Here is a 21,991-nt window from a genome sequence, read left to right as displayed (position 1 = left end):
CCCTCCCCACCCTGCTCTCTGGACCTCAGGCGGGGTAAGGGCAGTGGGAGTGCGGGAGGGGAACGGGGTGCGGGTGTGGCTGCAGGTGGATTCGCTTTTTCTCTTCCCTTCCTGCTTCTCCCTCCATTCTCATCCCTCCCACTCCCGCCCTCACCTCGTGCCACCGCGGACCAGGGCTGAGCAGTACATGAGGGTGACGGGTGAGGATGGCGCACGGGGACCCCGCTGCAGACCCGGCTGTGCAGAGAGCCACGCTGGGACGTCCAGACACACCCACTCCGCGCCGCCCCGGCGGCTTACCTGGACGGCGTGATGGGGGTGAGGTCCTTCCCCATGGTCTGGATCACTCTTCTCCCCCAAACCCAGAGGCCTGTACAAATTCCAACCCCTCCGTAAAACAGCAGCCAGACGGGAGTCACTGCTTCTTGTAGGACCGCACCTTGTTCGTAAATCAGCCACAGAGCTACCAGGGGACCAATGGCATTACTGGGAGAAAAAAGAGGTTAATTGTACAAACATGGTACATGCATACAGATGACGCTGTACATGACATGCAGGGGCTTCTCTTCTTGAGAACAGCCCATCTGTCACATTTGTGGCTTGCCTATGTAATCTACAGGTGATAAAAATGATTTAGTAACTTTCTTGGTTGTGGTTTAAAAAAAACAGAAAGTTTACCATCTTGACTATTTTTAAGTGTACAGTTCAGTAGTGTGAAGGATATTCACACTGTTGTGACACAGGCCTCTAGAACTTTTCATCGTGGAAATCTGAAACTCTGTACTCATTAAATAAGAACTCCCTTTGCCCCTGCCCCACCCCCGGTAACAACCGTTTAACTTCATCTCTGAGTTGGAGTAGCTCTGCGAGGTTTCTCCTTAAGGGCAAGCGTATGGTATTTGTCTTTTTGTGGCTAGTTTATTTCACTTAGCATAATGCCTTTAAGATTCATCCATGTTGTAGCATATAACAGAATTTCCGTCCTTTTTAAGGTGGAATATTCCACTGTGTGTGTGTGTATACACACACACACACACACACACACCGTATCTTGTTTAGCCATTCATCTGTTGATGGACACTGGGGTTGCCTCCACGTCTTGGCTATTGTGAATAGTGCTGCTGTGAACACGGGTGTGAAAATGTCTCTTTGAGACCCTGCTTTCCATTCTTTTGGGTATAAGCCCAGTAGTGGGATTGCTGGGTCATATGGTAATTCTATTTTTAATTTTTTGAGGAATCTTCAGACTGTTTTCCACAGTGGTTACACCACTTTACATTCCCACCAACAGTGCACAAGAGTTCCAATTTCTCACATCCTTACCAACACTTATTTTGTTTTTAGAGTAGCCATATTAATGGTTGTGTGATTTGTAAATTTTTTTTTCTTCTGGCTATGTTGGGTCTTCGTGGCGGTGCATGGGCTTTCCCTAGTTGCGGTGAGCGGGGGCTACTCTTTGCTGCAGTGTGTGGGCTTCTCATTGCGGTGGCTTCCCTTGTTGTGGAGCATGGGCTCTAGGCGCACGGGCTTCAGTAGTTGCAGCACACAGACTCAGTAGTTGTGGCACGCGGGCCCTAGAGCGCGCAGGCTTCAGTAGTTGCGGCATGTGGGCTCTAGAGTGCACGGGCTTCAGTAGTCGTGGCAAGCAGGCTCAGTAGTTGTGGCTCGCGGGCTCTAGAACACAGGCTCAGTAGTTGTGGCGCACGGGCTTAGTTGCTCTGTGGCATGTGGGATCTTCCTGGACCAGGGATCGAACCCATGTCCCCTGCATTGGCAGGCGGATTCTTAACCACTGCACCACCAGGGAAGTCCCTAATTTTTTTAAAGTACTGAAAAATCACAAGAAGTGGATACAAGTTCTTTTTTTCCTTTCTTTCTTTCTCTGTTTCTTTCCATTTTCACTGCCAGCACAGCTACTAATATTAGCTACCAATTTGGGGCAGCTGTGCCAGCCTCCCCACTATGGGATCACAAACATTACTGCTAATCATTAGTTCTCAGGCCCACCCCTTAAACTGGCTATTGTCACTCCCATTCTACTGATGAGAAAACTGATGCCAAAGTCATGTCCCTAGCAGGAAGCAGAACTGGGGTGTGAGCTTAGGACTCACTCAGGTGCTTACCCCTCCCCCCAGACCCACTATCATCACTCAGGCCCTTGGCAGGCATGCACTGACTTTTTTGGGGGGATGCCACAGCTCTTTTTCTTTTTTAAATTAACACTTTATTTCTTTAGAGCAGTTGAAGATTCATAGCAAAACTGAGGGGAAGGTACAGCGGTTTCCCATATACCCTCTGGTCCACACATGCATAGCCTCCCCATCATCAACATCCCCACCAGAGTGGAACATGTATTACAACCGATGAACCCATACTGACACATCAGAATCATCTGAAGCCCATAGTTTACAGTAGCGTTCATTCTTGGTGTTGTACATTCTATGGGTTTAGACAAATGGATAATAAATGACATGTATCCATCATCAGGGTATCATACAGAGAACTTTCACTGCCCTAAAAATCCCCTGTGCTGTACGCATTCATCCCTCCTTCCCACCCCAACCCCTGATCTTCTGTCTCCATAGTTTTGCCTTTTCCAGAAAGTCATATCGTTGGAACCATACAGTATGCAGCTTTTCATATTGGCTTCTTCCATTCAGTAATATGCATTTAAGGTTCCTGCCTGTAATTTCATGGCTTGATAACTCATTTCTTTTTAGTGCTGAATAGCATTGTGTAAATGTACCAGTTTTTATCCATCCACCTATTGAAGGACATCTTGGTTGCTTCTATGTTTTGGCAATTTTGCGTAAAGCTGCTATAAACATCCAGGTACAGGTTTTTGTGTGGATATAAGCTTATTAGGATAAATACCAAGGAGCACGACTACTGGATGGTATAATAAGAGTATGCTTAGGTTTGTAAGGAACTGTCCCATTGTCTTCCAAAGCAGCTGTACCATTTTGTATTCTCACCAGAAATGAATGAGAGTTCCTGTTGCTTCACATCCTTGCCAGCACTTGGTGTTGTCAGATCAGTTGACCGTCATATTTATGTGGGTCTATTTCTGGGCTCTCTATTCTGATTTATTGATTTATCTGTCTATTCTTTCACCAATACCATACTGTCTTGTTACTGCGGCTTTACTAGCAAGCTTGAAGTCGGGTAGTATCAGTCCTTCAAGTTTGTTCTCCTTCAATTTTGCGTTGGCTATTCTGGGTTTTTTGCCTCTCCATATAAACTTTAGAATCAGTTTATCAGTATCCATAAAATAACTTTCTGAGGTTTTGATTGGGATTGCATTGAATCTATAGATCAAGATGTGAAGAACTGACATCTTGGCAATACTGAGTCTTCTTATCCTTGAACATGGAAAACCTCTCCATTTATTTCATTCTTTGATTTCATCCATCAGTTTTACAGTTTTCCGCATATAGATCCTGTACACATTTTGTTAGATTTATCCCTAAGTATTTCAAGGTGCCAGTGTACATGGTACACTGTTTTTTAATTTCAAACTCCACCTGTTCTCTGCTAATACGTAGGAAGTGATTGATTTTTGTATATTAACCTGTATCCTGCGTCCTTGTTATAATTGCTTATTAGTTCCAGGAGGTTTTTTTTTGGTCAGTTCTTTCGGATTTTCTACATAGATGGTCATGTCATCTTCAAACAAAGACAGTTTTATTTCTTCTTTCCTAATCTGTATACGTTTATTTCCCTTTCTTGTCCTAGTGCATTAGCTAGAACTTTCAGCACAATTTGAAAAGCAGTGCTGAAAGGGGACATCTATGCCTTGTTCCTGATCTTAGTGGAAAAGCTTTGAGTTTCTCACCATTAAGTATGATATTAGCTGTAGTTTTTTGGTATTTTTTTATCAAGTTGAGGAGTTCCCCTTCTATTCCTAGTTTACTGAGAGTTTTTATCACGAATAGGTATTGGATTTTGTTAAATGCTTTCTTCTGCATCTATTGATATGATCAGGTGACTTTTTCTTTTTAGCCTACTGACATGATGGATTACATTAACTAATTTTCAAATGTTGAACCAGTCTTGCATACCTCAGAGAAAGCTCACTTGGTCATGCTGGATAATTCTCTTTATACATTGTTGGATTCAATTTCCTAATAGTTTGTTGAGTTTTTTCTTCAGCGAAGTTCATAAGAAATACAGGTCTATAGTTTTCTTATAATGTCTTTCACTGGTTTTGGTACTAGGGTAATGCTGGCCTTACAGAATGAGTTAGGAAGTATTCCTTTTGCTTCTATCCTCTGAAAGAAATTTGTAGACAAGTATAATTTCTTCCTTAGATATTTGGCAGAATTCATCAGTGAACCTATCTGGGCCCGGTGCTTTCTGTTTTGAAAGGGTATTAATTATTGATTCAATTTCCTTAATAGATATAGGCCTATCAGATAGTCTATTTCTTCTTGTGTGAGTTTGGGCAGTTCTGTCTTTCAAGGAATTGGTCCATTTCACCTAGGTTATCAAATTGGTTATTCATAGTATTGCTTTTATAGTATTTTGTAGTATTATCCTTTTAACGTCCATAGGATCTATAGTGATGTCCCTCTTCCCTTTCTGATATTAGTAATTTGTGTTCTCTCTTTTTCTCTGAGTTAGCCTGGCTAGAAGCTTATCAACTTCATTAATATTTTCAAAGAACCAGCTTTTTGTTTCATTGATTTTCTCTATTAGTTTCCTGACTTCAATTTCATTTATTTCTGCTCTAATTCTTATTATTTCTTTACTTCTGCTTACCTTGGATTTAATTTGCTCTTCTTTTCCTATTTTTCTAGGCTGGAAACTTAGATTGATTTTATTATTATTATTATTTATTATTTACTGATTTTATATCTTCCTTCTTGCCTAATATATGAATTCAATGCAATTTGAACCAGTCTTGCATACCTCAGAGAAAGCTCACTTGGTCATGCTGGATAATTCTCTTTATACATTGTTGGATTCAACTTGCTAAGAGTTTGTTGATCCGCCTGCCAATGCAGGGGACACAGGTTCGATCCCTGGTCCGGGAAGATCCCACATGCGACGGAGCAACTAAGCCCACGCACCACAACTCCTGAGCCTGCACTCTAGAGCCCACGAGCCACAACTACTGAAGCCCGTGTGCTGCAACTACTGAAGCCCGCATGCCTAGAGCCCATGCTCCGCAACAAGAGAAGCCACCACAATGAGAAGCTCGTGCACCACAACGGTAGTAGCCCCCGCTCACCACAACTAGAGAAACTCTGCGTGCAGCAATTCAATTCAATTTTCTTCTAAGCACTGTTTTTGCTGCTTCCCACAAATTTTGATGTGCTTTCATTTTCATTTAGTTCAAATATTTTAAAATTCCTCTTGATATTCCTTCTTTGATCCAAGTGTTATTTAGAAGTGTGGTTTTTTTGGTTTGTTTTTTTTTTGCGGTACACGGGCCTCTCACTGTCGTGGCCTCTCCTGTTGTGGAGCACAGGCTCCGGACGCGCAGGCTCAGCGGCCCTGGCTCACGGGCCTAGCCACTCCGCAGCATGTGGGATCTTCCTGGACCAGGGCACGAACCCGTGTCCCCTGCATCGGCAGGCAGATTCTCAACCACTGTGCCACCAGGGAAACCCAGAAGTGTGTTGTTTAATCTCCACATATTTTGGGATTTTCCAGTTATCTTTCTGTTATTGATTTCTAGTTTAATTCCACTGTAGTCTGAAAGCACACACTGTATTAGTTCTACTCTTTTAAATGTGCTAAGGTGTGTTTTATGGCCCAGAACGTGGCCTATCTTGCTGAATGATCCATGTGAGCTTGAGAAGAATGTAAAGTCTGCTGTTTTTGGAAGAAGTAGTCTACAGATATGTTATTTGCAGTGGACTGATGATTTGTTGAGCTCAGCTATGTCCTTACTGATTTTTTGCTTGCTGGATCTGTACATGTCTGCTCTGTCTGAAATTAATACAGTTATTCCTACTTTCTTTTTATTAGTGTTAGCATGCTATATTTTCCTCCTTCCATTTACTTTTAACCTATATGCATCTTTATATTTAAAGTGGGTTTCTTGTAGACAACATAGAGTTGGGTCTTATTTTTTTATCCACTCTGACAATCTCTGTCTTTTTTTTTTTTTTTTATTGCGGTACGCGGGCCTCTCACTGCGGTGGCCTCTCCCGTTGTGGAGCACAGGCTCCGGACGCGCAGGCTCAGCGGCCATGGCTCACGGGCCCAGCCGCTCCACGGCACATGGGATCTTCCCGGACCGGGGCACGAACCCGTGTCCCCTGCATCGGCAGGCGGACTCTCAACCACTGCGCCACCAGGGAAGCCCTGTTACGGTGTTTTTGATCTCCAGTATTGTTTTTGGTTCTTTCTTAGGATTTCCTTCTCTCTGCTTACCTTGCTCATCTAATGGATGCCTACTTTATCCATTAGAGACCTCAGCATATGAATCGTAGCTGTTTGAAATTCCTCGTCTGATAATTCCGACATCCCAGCCGTGTCTGGTTCTGAATTTTGCTCCGTCTCTTCAAATTGTGTTTTTTGCCTCTTGGTATGCCTTGTAAATTCTTCTTGATAACCCGACATGATCTCCTGGGTAGAAGGAACTGCTGTAAATAGGCCTTTAGTGATGTGGTGGTAGGTCTGGGGATGGAGAAGCCTTCGGTAGTCCTTTGATGAGGTCTCGGTCTCTCAGTGAGCCTGTCCCTCTGGACTGTGAACTTCACAAGTGTTTCTCAGTTTCTGCTTCCCCTGTAAGTGGGACAGGATGGCTGGAGGTGGGTGCTTCTCTTCACCCAAGTGGAAGGTGAGGGAAGTCTGGAGTGTATTTCCCCTCCCCAGGTCAGTTAGGCTGTGGTAATCCCCCTGCAGGCTGGGCTCCGGTGACCTGGTTTCCCCTGGGAGCAGGCCTGGTTAAGCACACAGTTGCTCTCTTCTGTCAAATGCTTTCCCTCCCCCGACAGGAGCAGGAGGGGATTTCTCTTCCCTGATATTCACTGTGAGGACCTGGTACAGCTCTTGGATGTAAAACTCACAATATCATGGGGTCCCCCTACCATGGGTCCCCTGGAGCCTCTAACTCTCTACTTGTCCCCCCTGAGCCTCCAGGGTCCATCATTCCAGTCCCGGTTTCCCTGGTTCCCATGGCAGCTTCCACTCCTGAGTCACTCTTCCAGGACTCCCTGCATCTGTCTGTCCCTCCAATCTTGGGGGCAGTGGTTTGTCCTGTGTCCTCCTGTCCTTTCCGGATCCAAGAAGAGTTGTTGATTTTTCAGTCCATTCGGTCTTCTCCTGTTGTTAGGGTGGAGTGACAACTTCCAGGCTCCCTATGGGCTTTCAACAGCCTCTGTAGCTCTCAGCCCACGCTCCACTCTGCAGACTGAGTCACAGAGAGCCAGTTCCCAAGTCCGCTTCTCTCCAGCTGTGTGACTCTGGGCAAGAAAGTCACATTTCTGAGCTTCAGATTCCCTGTCTTTGAAGGATACCACTTAGGACTGCAAAGGACTGCTCTGTGGAGGGTTACGGTAAGTCACAAGGGGTTCAGCTCCGAGCCCTGGTACAGACTTGATAACTTCTTCCGGAATGAACAGAAGCCCCCTCTTCACATCACACTATTATTTCTAAAACCTTGCTTTCATCAGACCATATCCCTGCTCAAAAGCCTCAAAAGCAGCCCCCAAACTGCAAACAGTTGCTCTAAACTCTGGTCACCTATAGCAGCTACCGCCTAGACTTTTCCTCTGGCCTTTTTTTTTTTTTTTGCTGTACGCGGGCCTCCCACTGTTGTGGCCTCTCCCTGTTGCGGAGCACAGGCTCCAGACGCGCAGGCTCAGCAGCCATGGCTCACGGGCCCAGCCGCTCCGTGGCATGTGGGATCCTCCCGGACCGGGGCACGAACCTGTGTCCCCTGCATCGGCAGGCGGACTCTCAACCACTGCGTCACCAGGGAAGCCCTTCCTCTGGCCTTTAAATGCTGTTTTGGGGTGTTCTGTTACTTTTCTACGTGTATGTCTTTCTTGTCTCCTTAACTGGAATTTAAACTCCTAAAGGACAGGGACCCAATTCATAACACTTTGACAGTACCAGGCTTTCAATAAAGAATTTGTGGATAAAGAGGAGGAAGTGGGCTGGTGGGGGAGGGCAGAAAAAAAATTATTAAGAGGAGACAGAACATGGTGCCCCCAATTAAGTAACATGGCGACCCCTAGACGGCACTGAGCAGAACATAAGATGTCCAGGCCTCTTCTCTGGAACAAAGACTTCTTTTAAAAAGAACAGAAACGCTGTTGCACGTGGGTAGACAGTGTAAAACAGTCATATAACTGAGCAAAAACAAAAAAGCAACAGTGGCATGTTTTCCTGATTTGGACAGAAACATTAGCCTGTGTGATAACTATAATAATAGTAAGAGTGAAAATGTAGGGATACTGATTATGGGAGAGCACTGTCTTGAGCTTGTTATATAAAGCATCTCACTTAATCTTCACAGAAATCCCATGTGGTTGGTACTAGCTTTACTCCCACTTCACAGATTGGGACACTGAGGCTTTGGGAAATTCAGTGACTGGTTCGGAGCTGCCCAGCCAGTGAGAGGGGGGTAGAGACTACACATTCGGGGGTTCCACGATCCACCGACCTGAGCGTCTCCACGCTCTTGCTTGTGGCTCTTCCTGGAACACCCCCCCGCAAGGCATGTCCTGCCTCGGGCCCTCGCACCTGCTGTTCCCTCTTCCGGAATGTTCTCCTACAGACGAGCACACGGCTGTGCCCTCAGCCCCTGCAGGTGCCACTCAGCGAGCCCTCCTGACCCGAGCAGCCGTCCAACACGGCAGCCCCCCAGGGGTCCCACCCCCCTTTCTACTCTTCTCTTCCCTTTAACGCGTGTCACCGTCTGGAACACTACAGGAGCTACTTATTCACAGGAGACCCTTGAACAACTCGGCGGAAATCCGGGTACTGCTCCCTCTGACTCAAAACCAAAAGGAGCTGATGAATGACTCAGGCAGGGCAGGAAGCTGGAACGGGGCGGGCAGAGTCAGGGCTGAAAGCCCACGGCTTCTGATCCCGCCTGTTGTGCTCTCCGACCCAACACAAACCTTCCCCCACACCTAGTTCATCTAAAGGTCCGTGCAGTGAAGATGCGGGTGCTACACTCGTGGGGGAAAAGCCCATGTCGGTGGACCCGGGCAGCACAGAGCCGCGAGGTTCCAGGGTGGCCGTGTGTCTGCCGTGCGCCTCCCCCCCGGCCCCGCCCCACCCCGCCCGCGCGCCCTGGGCACTGACCTCACGTCGTTGCCGCCGTGCGCGAAGGAGCCGAAGCAGGCGGTGAGGACCTGCAGGAAGTGGAAGAGCAGGTGGACCTCGGCCGAGTCCTTCTCCTCCTTCTCGTCGTCCGCCGCGTCGTCGTGCGGCGGCTCGGGCTCGGCCAGCGGGGTGGCCAGGCGCACCTCCACGCCGCCCTCCTCGGCCTCGATCTCGGCCTCGGCCACGGCGTTGCAGTAGCTGGAGTAGCTGTCGTAGCGCAGCCGCCGGCGGGAGTAGGCCACGGCGTCGGCCACCAGCTTCTCGCTGTCCTCGGGCGCGGGCACTTCGCCGCGGCGCGTGGCCAGGCCGGGCAGCCCGCAGATGGCCGCCGTGTAGCACGTGTAGCTGTTGTTGCGCCGCAGCAGCCGCGGGGCCCCGTCCGGCGCCGGCCGCTCATCGCGGATGCGGTGCAGCAGGTCCTTGTAGAGCCCCGAGTCCTTGTGCACCGTGTGGTACACGTGGCCGTCGCCGCGCGCCGGGCCGTCGAAGCCGAAGGTCCCGTTAGACACGGGCGGCTTGGCGCCGTGCGTCATGGACAGCGCCCGGCCTGCAGGGGGACAAGGGGACGGACTGAGAGCCGCGGTCATCTGGGGAAGGCGGGGTGGCGGGTGCTTCTGCTTTTGCCCACGTGCTCCATTTTCTAACGTGACTATGAAGGCCCTGCAGTATGGTTCAAAGAACAGGGGAAACTTGGAAACATACAACAAAGGGTAAGTAAAACTAATAATATGGTAGTTAAAAAATGATGTTACGGTCTCTTTCAATGTGTCTTCCAGAAATCGCGGTAGCACTCTCTTCCTTTTCTAGGAACCAGTAAAAGGAGGATTCCCTGTAAGGAGCTCATTTTACAAAAAACTTCATACAAGAGGGACCCAACCCAGAACCCTGTGAGATACACGCTGTAGGTGCTCCTTAAAAATATGACACAAATGGACTCATCTATGAAACAGAAACAGAATCACAGGCATAGAGAACAGACTGGCGGTTGCCAAGGGGGAGGGGCTGGGGGAGGGATGGAGTGGGAGGGTGGGATTAGCAGATGTAATCTATAATAGAGAGAATGGATAAACAACAAGGTCCTACTGTGTAGCACAGAGAACAATATTCAATATCCTGTGATAAACCATAATGGGAAAGAATATTTTTTAAAAAGGATGTATATATATGTATAACTGAGTCACTTTGCTGTAGAGCAGAAATTAACACAACATTGTAAATCAACTATACTTCAATTTCAAAAAAAAAGGCCAGGGTTTGGTGGCGCAGTGGTTGAGAGTCCGCCTGCCGATGCAGGGGACACGGGTTCGTGCCCTGGTCGGGGAGGATCCCACATGCCGCGGAGCAGCTGGGCCCATGAGCCATGGCCGCTGAGCCTGCGTGTCCGGAGCCTGTGCTCCGCAACGGGAGAGGCCACAACAGTGAGGGGCCCGCGTACCGCGAAAAAAAAAAAAAAAAAAAAAAAAGGCCAGTCTGGGCAGTCAAAGGCGCATCTGTCAGATCAGTGGGCAGAGTTTGTTTGCCTTCTTTGGCGAAGTCCCAAACGCAGCCTGGAAATCGGTGCCAGTGCCCCTACAGGGAGGCGGGCCAGGCAGACGCTGGTGCCTGCCCATCACTGTCCACAGATGCTGTAGGACAAAGGACCCACCCCCCCAACATGGTCCTGATGGTTTCTGTGATTCTCTAGCGGGACCCCCTCCCGTTCCAATGTCAGCTTTCGCCCTGCGTCTTCCAGGAGGAAGGCGTTCGTATTAAGCTGGATAAACCGACCTTCTGATCTCCAGCAGTTAGGTGACTGCACGTGGAAGATGCAGGTGAGGCACTCAGAGGGGTGGTACGGGGGGGTCTGGGCGCCACTGGGAGACTGTAGGTAAATGGCTCTTGGAGGAAAATCACAGGACACGAGTAAGCCTGCTCTGCAACTGCCTGGTCCTTGAGGCCTCTTTAGCGCCTGGGTTTTCTCAAAGCAGAACCTGGGGGACACTTGTGTGCACTGGAGCCTCAGTGCCACACGCAGGCCGGCAGGCCCAGAGCCACCCCAGCCCCCAGGGGTCTTACCGTACGGTACGCGGGGGTGGTGTCCCCCTGTCGTGCTTTCTGAGGTCCCGGATGGCTCCGCGGCCGACCCGGTGAGGGGGACGGTGCTGTCGTCATGAGCCCTGGCACCCGGTAGCTCTTTAAACACTGGGGACTCTGCTTCCTGAATTTTGTTGAGGCTTTCATCAGAGACTCGCGATAAAGCACTTTCTTTTTGTAATTTGCCTAAAGAAAATACAATCATAACTGAAAATTTTGTCAGAGAATTCTTGTTACTGACAAATGAATATAAAAATAAATATTTATCTTGTTACTTACGTACTTACTTTGGGAATGAAGAAAAAAGTTAGACAAAATAAAGTGGAGAGTTCAATCATCTGGGAAACACAGGCTAGAAAACTCAGCTATGGAGGGAAAGATGGAGGCTTAGGCCTGAGTTATCTCATCCAAGACCAACAAAAAAGCAGGATTAGACTGATTCCCAAGGTAAACAATCTGTAAGTTCTACAACTATCTAGACTGGCCTTCTGTTTTCTTAAACTAACCTCAGAATCCCTGAAATGTTTATCCTCTTTGTCTTCAAAGATACTGTTATAGTCTGCTTGGTTTTCTTCTGTTCAATAAATGACTGCTCTCAGATTTCTTCAGGTCACCAAATCTTAGCAAACAAATAAATCATTTTCCTCAAAAGGAACAGAGAGGGCTTCCCTGGTGGCGCAGTGGTTGAGAGTCCGCCTACCGATGCAGGGGACACGGGTTCGTGCCCTGGTCCGGGAAGATCCCACATGCTGTAGAGCGGCTGGGCCCGTGAGCCATGGCCACTGAGCCTGCCCGTCCGGATCCTGTGCTCCGCAACGGGAGAGGCCACAAACGTGAGAGGGCTGCGTACCGCAAAAAAAAAAAAAAGGAACAGAGAGATTCTACTTACTTTTTAAAATCCTTTACTTTCAAAAGAAACCAGGGATTTTTAAAAAACAGTTTGAAGCTGGAGAGCATTCTTTTTAATCAAATCTGGTGTGTGGTGCTGGTGGTTTATGACCTTGCTCCCTCACCCGAGCGATGTCTAAGCTCTTACCTACGCCGCTGAAATGGAGACATTCTCCGTTCCTCTGAACACACTCAGCATCACCTCTGTTTCTATACTTACCTAGATAGTCAGATACAAGATAGATTTTTTTTAAACTAAATTTATTACCTACTGCAAGGAACAAAAAAAGTGTGCATACAGATCTCTGACCTCAAGTTGCTTACAATCTAGATGAGAAAAGATAATATTTGTAAAGATTATAATAACAATTTTTTAAAAACACCTTTTTGTTTTTGTTTTTGTGGCCACACTGCGTGGCTTGTGGTATCTCAGTTCCCCGACCAGGGATCGAACCCGTGCCCCCCTGCAGTGGAAGCGTGGAGTCCTAACCACTGGACCACCAGGGAATTCCCCAAAAAACCTGTTAACACATGAAACAGGTATTATTATTTTCTCTCCTTTATAAACAGCAAACTGAGGCCCAGAGAGATTAAGTCATTTGCCGAAGGTAACATAGGTAGCAAAATGCAGTCAGTTTACTCTCTGTCCACGCCTTTAACCACAGTCTGTACTTAAATTAATAGAAAAAGATACATATATAATGAAATGTCAAAATACATGGCATTGACCAAAAAAATCTCCTGGGAAGCCAGTATGGGTAGTGATGTCAGTTTCCTGCTGTAACATTATAGCCTAAATGTGGAAGAAAAGATTTTATGGTCCATTTCACATTAAGGTTCAGCTATTAGAAAAAGCCTTTACACATCAGAGCATTTAAGTATAGTTTATCACTTCCCATGGGGTTAAGTCAGCCAAGCAGGATGTTTAAGGGGGGCTCCTTCTCAGCCTAGAGTGGGAACGGCTACACAGGAGACGAAGCAGCAGCTGGTTATCAATCTGTCATCAATGTGGCTTCACCACTTAGTTTCAAGTTGTATGTTTTTTTTTATTATTAGTTTTTAAATTTACATGCAGTAAATTGGCTCTGTCTGTGTGTGTAGAATCTTGAGTCTAACAAATGTCTAGATTCCTACAGACAATCCACAATCAGGATAGGGAAGGGTTCCATCAGCCCCTAAAGCCCCGCTGGCAGGCAGCCCCTCTGCCCATCCCTAGCCTGTGACAACCACTGATCTGCTCTCTGTCCCTACAGTTTTGTCTTTTCCACACGTCATATAAATGGAACCATAAGACATGAGCTTTTGAGGCTGGCTTCTCTGACCTGGCATGATTAATGCGTCTGAGGTTCATCCAAGTTGTTGCGGGTTTCAGTAGCTCACTCTTCTTCACTGCCAAGTAGTGTTCTAATACATGGATGTATTTATTTACATAAATATGTAAATATTTATATAAATATTTACATAAATATGTGCTTGCTTATTCGTTCTGTGGATAATCCATGCTGTTTCTAGTTTTTGGTGATGGCAAATAAAGCTGCCATAAACATTCATATCCAGGCTTTTGTGTGAATTTAAATTTGCATTTCTCTAGGGTAAATACCTAGGAGTGGGTAAGTGTATATTTAACCTTATAAGAAACCACCAAACTGCTTTCCTGAGAGGCTGCACCATTTTGCGTTCCCACCAGGAGTACACGAGCATTCCAGCTGCTGCTCAGTCTGTAACTTGTCTTTTTTTTTGTGTGTGGTACGTGGGCCTCTCACTGTTGTGGCCTCTCCCATTGCGGAGCTCAGACTCCGGACGCGCAGGCTCAGCGGCCATGGCTCACGGGCCTAGCTGCTCTGCGGCACGTGGGATCTTCCTGGACCGGGGCACGAACCTGTGTCTCCTGCATCGGCAGGCGGACTCTCAACCACTGCGCCACCAGGGAAGCCCGTAACTTGTCTTTTTAAATTCTCTTAATAGTGTTTCTCACAGAGCAATAGTTTCTAACTTTGATGAAGTGTGATTTACCAACTTCTTTTATGAACTGTTTTTGATATCATATCTAAAAACGCTTTGCTTTACCAATGGTCTCAAAAGTTTTCCCTTTTTTGTCCTAAAAGTTTTATAGTTTTCTATTTTACATTTTTATCTAGGATGCATCTTGAGTTAATTTTTACAAGGTGTAAGGCTTAGGTCAAGGTTCTCTTTTTGGCATTCAATATCCAGCTGTTCCAATACCATTTATTGTAAGGACCATTCTTCCTCCATTGAACTGACTTTGTATTTTGTCAAAAATCATTTGACCATATATATTTGTGGCTCTGTTTCTGGACTCTACTCTGTTCTGTTAATCTAGGTGTCTCTCTTCACCAATTCCACACTTTCCTGTAGCTTTATAGTGGCTCTTAAGGCCAAGCAGTATAGGTCTTTCAAATTTACTCTTTTCCAAAATTGCTTTGGCTATTCCATTTCCTTTCCCTTTCCATATAAATTTTTAAGGTGACTTGTCTAAATCTACAAAATATCCTGCTGGGATTTTTATTTAAATTGTGTTAAATGTATAGATTGATTTGAGACGAACTGACATCTTTCCGGTATTGAGTCTTTGTGTTCATGAGCATGGTATGTCTCCTCATTTGTTTTGTTCTTCTTTGAAATATGGGTTTCTCAAATTCAGATATATCCGTATGAACGTGCGATTGTAAGGTACACTCTGAGGCCAAAAGTAAATACTTCTTTTAAGAGCCCTGTGAAAGGCTCTGTGTGGCCTCCAGACTTGGAATTCAATCATGTTGCCACTGACAGGAAAATACCTCCTGCAATTTTCTGAGCCACAGTCTTCTTCTTCTTCTTCTTTTTTTTTATTGCTTTCATTGAGGTATAATTTCCATACAGTGAAATTTATACATTTTAAATGTACAGGTAGATGACCTGTGACAAATGACTACAGCCTGTAACTACTCCCCAATTAACAGAGTCCTGCAAAGTGCCTCCTGTCCCTAAAGTTCCCTCCTGTCCCTGCAAAGCTCCATCCTGTCCCTAAAGTTCCCTCCTGTCCCTGGAAAGTTCCCTCCAGTCCCTACAAAGTTCCCTCCTGTCCCTGCAAAGTCCTCTCCTGTCCCTAAAGTTCCCTCCTGTCCCTGGAAAGTTCCCTCCAGTCCCTACAAAGTTCCCTCCTGTCCCTGCAACGTTCCCTCCTGTCCTTACAAAGCTCCCTTCTGTCCCTACAGACTTCTCTCCTGTCCCTACAGAGTTCCCCTCCTGTCCCTAAACTTCCCTCCTGTCCCTGCAAAGCTCCCTCCTGTCCCTACAAAGCTCCCTCCTGTCCCTACAGAGTTCTCTCCTGTCCCTGCAAAGCTCCCTCCTGTCCCTACAGAGTTCTCTCCTGTCCCTGCAAAGCTCCCTCCTGTCCCTACAGAGTTCTCCTCCTGTCCCTGCAAAGTCCCCTCCTGTCCCTAAAGTTCCCTCTTGTCCCTTGTGCCCCTTTGCAGTCGGTTTCCAGCAACCAGTGCTTTCTACCGCTGTGGATTACCGTTCCCTGGAATCATGCAGTATGCACTCCTTTGTGTCTGGCTTCTCCTGGTACTTCTCCTCTTCACTGCTAATTCATCTTCTATTGTATGAATAGACCATAATTTGGTTATCCATTCGCTTGTTAATGAGCATGTGGGTTGTTTCCATTTTTTGCCTAGTATGACTGACCAATTTGTGTACAAGTCTTTTTATTTCTCTTGGATAAATACCTAAGAGTGGAATTAATGGGCCACATGTTAAATGTTTGCTTAACCTTACAGGAAACTGCTCAACTAACTTCCCCCATGGCTGTACCAGTTTTTATTTCACCATAAATATATGAGAATTCCAGTTATCACACTTGTAATCTAGTCTTTCTACCCTTAGCCATTCTTGAGGGAGGGAAGTGCTGTCTGACTGTGGTGTTGATCTGTATAATCTAATGTTTCTCATCAGGCAGTTACCTTCCATTAGCCATGGCAACTAGGACCTCACTCTCACCTGGGTCCCAAGTTACCAAGGAAAAGTTTGAGCCAGAAAGCCGTCAGGAGCCATCAGCCAAGGACTGGCCTGACCTCGGTGTGTGTTCCCTCTGTCAGTCAGGATCACGTGGATGACAGCGAGGGCTCAGCAGTCAGAGCACTCTTGCAGATCAGAACAGCAAAGCCCTTACCTGCTATCTTTCTCCGCATCCACGGACACACAAAGAGCCACACGAAGAGGGCGAACAGCAGCGCGACCCCGAAGGAGATGAGCACGATCGCCCACATGGGAAGGACAAGGCCCAGCACTGGGGATAAAGGGGATACTTCTCAAACGTTGGGCATCACATCCACATCCCTGCCATTCCCCAAACCTGAAACGAAATCACCTGGATTCCGTGTTTAATAAAACTCTCAACCAAAACAGATGTGCTAGGCTTTCAGGGGTACAAAGCTGTGTGTTTAAGACACACAGCTTTGCAAATATGTGGTTAAATCAGTAAGTAACCTAATTATTAAAAATCGACCAACTTGGCACAGACGGCATATTAAGTTGGGAATAAACCCATTTACAGTATTATCTCAATATCTAAATTCCTGAGTGGACAAACAGGGGTAACAAAGGGTCTGCCTTCCCTCCTAGTGCCCCCACCCCCGCCCCCGGGCAGCACGAAGCCCTGGGCTGCAGCGGGCACAGCAAGGCTGGCAGCTGCCTCTTTGGTTTCTCAATAGTCAGCAGCCCGGCTTTAAATGGACATGACGCTCGGACCACACACACAAACCTTTTTTAACATCAGATTAAACTGAGAAACAGCAGACACAGGAAGAGTCTGCTGCCCCCTTCGTAAGTGCCTGAAAGCAGGGCGTAAATTTCTTGTGAGAAACGTGCCTTCCTTGTTCCAGGAAGAGCAAAGTGACCCTCACCGCTGGAAACAAGGCACCAATACCAAGATAAGTCTGCACAAACAGACCTTGCTAAAATAACTGTTCTATTCTGTTTCCTCCCTGTATTTCCTAGTCACTTTCCATAATTTATCACCCTTTGTCAAAATGGTATATAAGTCCCAAAGTCTAACTGCTGCTTTGCATGTTCATGTCTTTTCTGTGAAGGCCTCCATATGCATAAACCAACCGTTTCTACTGTTAAAATAAAATAAAAACTTAGATAGGAAAGTTTTTTAAAAGGACACTGACTTTCAAACTCAACTCTTCTTTGAAGTGTCAACTCATGGAATTACAACATAGAAAAACTTTTCATTACTATCCAGTCCAGCACACGAAGCGGCCATTCCATCAGCCAGTGAAAGTATGGAGGGTGGAGAAACAGCAGGCTTCCTAGCCCTGTGGGCCCCAGAGCCCAGCTCTCCCGGCCGCACAGGCGTGACTCACACACGCTCACAGGTGCACCCTTGCACAGGCACAAAGATACAGGCACAGGAGCACTCACTACAGCATTATTTGTAATGGGAAGAATTTTCAAGACGACTGATACACGCATCATTCTATGGAAACGTGAAGTCAGTGTGGTGCAGAGTGTAAAAATGAGGTCGATCTAAACGTACTCATAAGGAAAGAGGCCGCGATCTAGTTAAGTAAGAAAGGCCATCTGGATCATGGTGTGTGTAGCATGACCCAATTTATGTTTAGATGAGAAAACAACCCCACACATACACTCCTACCATATGTGTGAATAGACAGAAAAAGTTCTGGGAAGAATCAGTGGTTCCTCCTGTGGAGAGACGAGAAATTGGAGGGCGCTCTCCCTTCTCACTACATATACTTTTGTACTGTTAACTTTGTAAATTTATAACGGGCACACACTTTTGTAAATTGTTAAACTTTTTTTCAAAGTTTGAAAGGAGTGAACTATTTAAAAGTCTGCTCTTAAATCTCTAATGATACAGGCTTTGTTAGTTACACTGTTAGGCACTCTATACCTACAAACCAACTTACAGTTAGTTACTCAGGTAAGGTATTATTAGACATTCTGGTAAAGGTAAGAGGGAGAACAGGTAGTTAATACTCTAAACGGGGAGTCAGGATTAACATATATAAATATAAAAAACAGAAAACCAAGATCACCCAGCCTTAGTACAGTGGAGGGGTCACTGGTGGCCAGCAGACACTCAGAGGTCAGGCCACTCCACCCTCAAACGCCCGGTTACACCAGACAGCACATGGCCCCATGGAGGCTGTACTGAGGCACCTGGCAGCCCTGCTCCAGCCCCGGCTGTGGCCTCGGATCCGAGGCTTGGAGCTGCTTGTAGAACCACTCAGGCTGACCTCACTGGCCGCGCTCATGGCCACGGCTTCCTGCTTCTGCTTTCTGTCTTCATGCCAGTGTCTGATACATGTGGTAAAAGACCACTCCAAAGCTGTTTCTTGCTAACTGTTAATTACCAACATCAAACTGATGAACGAACATCAACACCAACTACAGCTTAAAAATACTTGGCTTTTGAAGAGGTTTCACGGTTTCCTTGGTGGTTCCTGGTTCTGTTGATGACAAAATTGTTACTTGGGCTACTTTTGGCTTCACTGAGTTAACTTGATCTAAGACAGGCGAGCTCTGGGTACCCTGGGGAGGGGATGCAGTTTGGGAGCTGGAAGTGGGAATATTTAAACGAGTGGATACTTTTGCTCCCAGGCCGTGTTTGCTTCCTTCCCTGCCGAGCAGAGCGCGCACAACAAGGCGGGGCGGGGCAGCTCTACGGGGCGCCTCCCGGCCCGTCTCCACGCTCTCCGCGGAGGTCACGTGACTTCTGGAGGGTGTCAGGACCCACATCCGAAAGGGAGCAACTGAGACCGGCTACACGACTGCTGATGCTTCTCTTAGACAATAAGCCACAACGTCACCCGACCCTTGAACCTTTACCATCACAACCACCTTCGCCATCGGTTTGGCCTGGGAAGTGGCCAAGAAGGTCCGAAGTCACCCTCTGAGCCACAAGAACTGGACGGGAGGTCAGGGGCTCCACACGTCACTGAGGGTGGAAGGGGTGGGAGACAGACGATAAAACCAAGCGTGCGAAGCACAGCAAAGGAACCAGGAAAGCGGGGGCAGTCATCAGTGGGGAGTAAGAGGGGAGGGGCTTCCCTGGTGGTGCGGTGGTTGGGAGTCCGCCTGCCGATGCAGGGGGCGTGGGTTCGTGCCCCGGTCTGGGAAGATCCCACATGCTGCGGAGCGGCTGGGCCCGTGAGCCATGGCCGCTGAGCCTGCGCATCCGGAGCCTGTGCTCCACAACGGGAGAGGCCACAACAGTGAGAGGCCCGCGTACTGGAAAAAAAAAAAAAAGAGGAGAGAGGAACAGAACGGGGACAGGATTTGGGTCTTACCAAATTATTATACCAACTTAGTAAATTAACAGAGCATCAGAAGTGCACAGGATTAACGTACATACAAAACAGAAACAGACTCACAGGCACAGAAAACAAACTTATGGTTACAAAGGGGAAAGTGGGGGGGTAAATTAGCAGTTTGGGGATTAACAAATACACACTGCAATATATAAATAAGGATCTACTGTATAGCACAGGGAACTATACTCAGTATTTTGAAATAAGCTATAAGGTTAAATCTTACAGTAGAAGAACCTGAAAAAGAATATATATGTGTGTGTGTGTGTGTGTGTGTATAAAACTGACACCTGAAACTGTACACTTGAAAAAAAAAAGAGTGCACCAGCATTTACTTTTACTTTTTTTTTTTTTTTTTGCGGTACGTGGGCCTCTCACTGCTGTGGCCTCTCCCGTTGCGGAGCACAGGCTCCGGACGCGCAGGCTCAGCGGCCATGGCTCACGGGCCCAGCCGCTCCGCGGCATGTGGGATCTTCCCGGACCGGGGCACGAACCCATGTCCCCTGCATCGGCAGGCGGACTCCCAACCACTGCGCTACCAGGGAAGCCCAGCATTTACTTTTAAAGCCTGCATATAAGAAATGCAGACTGACAGTTACGGGACGCAGCTCTAAACTGTACTAAATACATAAAATCAACTTTCATGGATAAAAAAACAATTAAATGCAAAAGTCCAGCACGGAAAAGCCTTTGAATCAACGTACCTCCAGGGGAGAACTTTTTTTCTTCTGAAAATTCAAGGTTGACCTTTTCACAACAAAAGTTTTGACAAAAATACTTCGCACTGATCAGCCTTCCTGCGAGGATCTCAAATTGTTTTCCGGTCACAACGCGCCAGAGGGCACTGACACCCGGCGCCATCACCCCGCGGAAGGCAAAGCAGGACTCGGCTTGAATTGCTCCGGTCCCCGCGGCCAAGAGCGGCTGCCAGGAGCCCACACTGGGCGCTCGCAAGCCCAGGCCTCACTCCAGCCCCTAAATGGCCTTTCATCTCAAGCTCTTTCATTTTCTGAACAGCAAAGATACGATGAATAGTGATTTAGCTCTAACCACAAGCATCCTTGCAACTCTCTCCCAGATCCCCCGAAGATCAGGATATCCAAGTGACATGGGAAAAAGCAGAGAACTTTTTAGAAACACAGTCTTCTGGAGTCATTATTACTTTGCTACATCTCTTGGTTTTCATATATAACCATCCATTTTAGAATCTAATAAAATAAATTAAGCTTCTATAAAACCAGTAAGGCTTTTTTAGCCCATAGTACTTCCCTTATACTACTCATCAGCCTCTCCTGCACCCTCTCTTCTCTCTCTCTCGGGTTTAATTTTATAAATAATATATGGTTATAAAAATATCAGCCATAGATAATCATCAAGGACCTACTCTATAGCACAGGGAACTCTACTCAATACTCTGTAATAACATATATGGCAAAAGAATCTGAAAAAGAATATATATATATATATATATATATGTATAACGGAATCACTTTGCTGTATACCTGAAGCTAGCATAGCATTGTAAATCAACTATACTTCAATACAAAATAAAAATTAAAAAAATGTCAGCTGTATAAAACCGTATCACGTACAAGTGTGAAAATCCCTCGTTGTCCGTCCTTCTTGACCCCACTTCCCAGAGTAACACTGTTAACTATTCGGTGTGTATCTTTTCAGGCACTTTCTAGACATACACATATGGTGCAGAGTGTTTGTGAGAATTTTTTTTCTTTTCCTTAAATTTAATAGATGTAAATCACACTGCATATATATTCTGTGCCTTTATTTCTCACATAACAATATATTATGGACATCTTTCCACAGTAACACCCACACACAGACACACGTCTGCCTCATTTGTAGAATCACTTTTTACTAGTCCTCCCTTCCCTGATAAATGAAGTTTCTAGTTTTTGTTTTGTTTCAGATCAACACGTTCAAGCATAAGAGGAGCTCCCTATGTGAAAGGAATCCTGGGGCAACTTTAAGAAAATGAAGCATTGTTTTGAAATTCAAAAATGCTATTTCCTAATTTGTCCTATAGTTGGGATTTTTCTTTTATGTATATGGTACCAGCTTTCTCAAACCAGGGTTCATTTATAATAATTCTGAGAAGGAAGTGAGTTGAAATCACTCTGTTCTGAATCAAGCTCTCAGTGATACTGGAGACGCTTCTCAGCCCAGGCCTTCCCCACCCAGGGCCCTGGGCTGGGAGTCACTGCAGCTCCAACGTCCAGCTTCTCTATAGCCCGGAACATTCTCTACAGCTAACACGGAACACAGAGGTCCTCTGGGAACAAAGCTCCTTCTCCCAAGTCAGTGGGGACCTGAGAGGTGGCTGATGCTCTGGTTCCTTCGGGGAGGCTGGACCAGAAGAGCTGCCACTGGAGGAGGAGGAGATG

At 46.5% G+C, this 21,991-nt stretch overlaps 1 protein-coding gene across 9 annotated transcripts in view; it reads right to left on the bottom strand.

The window, feature by feature from the left end:
- Nucleotides 1-21,991, bottom strand: part of SLC20A2 (solute carrier family 20 member 2) — a 106,713-nt gene that overhangs the window by 13,585 nt on the left and 71,137 nt on the right. For all 9 annotated transcript variants that reach the window (XM_082608456.1, XM_082608462.1, XM_082608460.1 and 6 more), the window contains 4 exons: nt 16,424-16,540; nt 11,347-11,550; nt 9,271-9,838; nt 301-486 (listed from right to left, as the gene is read on the bottom strand). In XM_082608456.1, coding sequence (XP_082464582.1) covers nt 301-486; nt 9,271-9,838; nt 11,347-11,550; nt 16,424-16,540 — 1,075 coding nt within the window. The remainder of the gene's footprint in view (nt 1-300; nt 487-9,270; nt 9,839-11,346; nt 11,551-16,423; nt 16,541-21,991) is intronic.

The sequence above is a fragment of the Mesoplodon mirus genome, assembly GCF_964341445.2.
Source record: "Mesoplodon mirus genome assembly, chromosome: 20".
NCBI lineage: Eukaryota > Metazoa > Chordata > Mammalia > Artiodactyla > Ziphiidae > Mesoplodon > Mesoplodon mirus.
The sequence above is the reverse complement of the archived record's forward strand: the minus strand, read 5'-3'. Positions and strand labels throughout refer to the sequence as shown.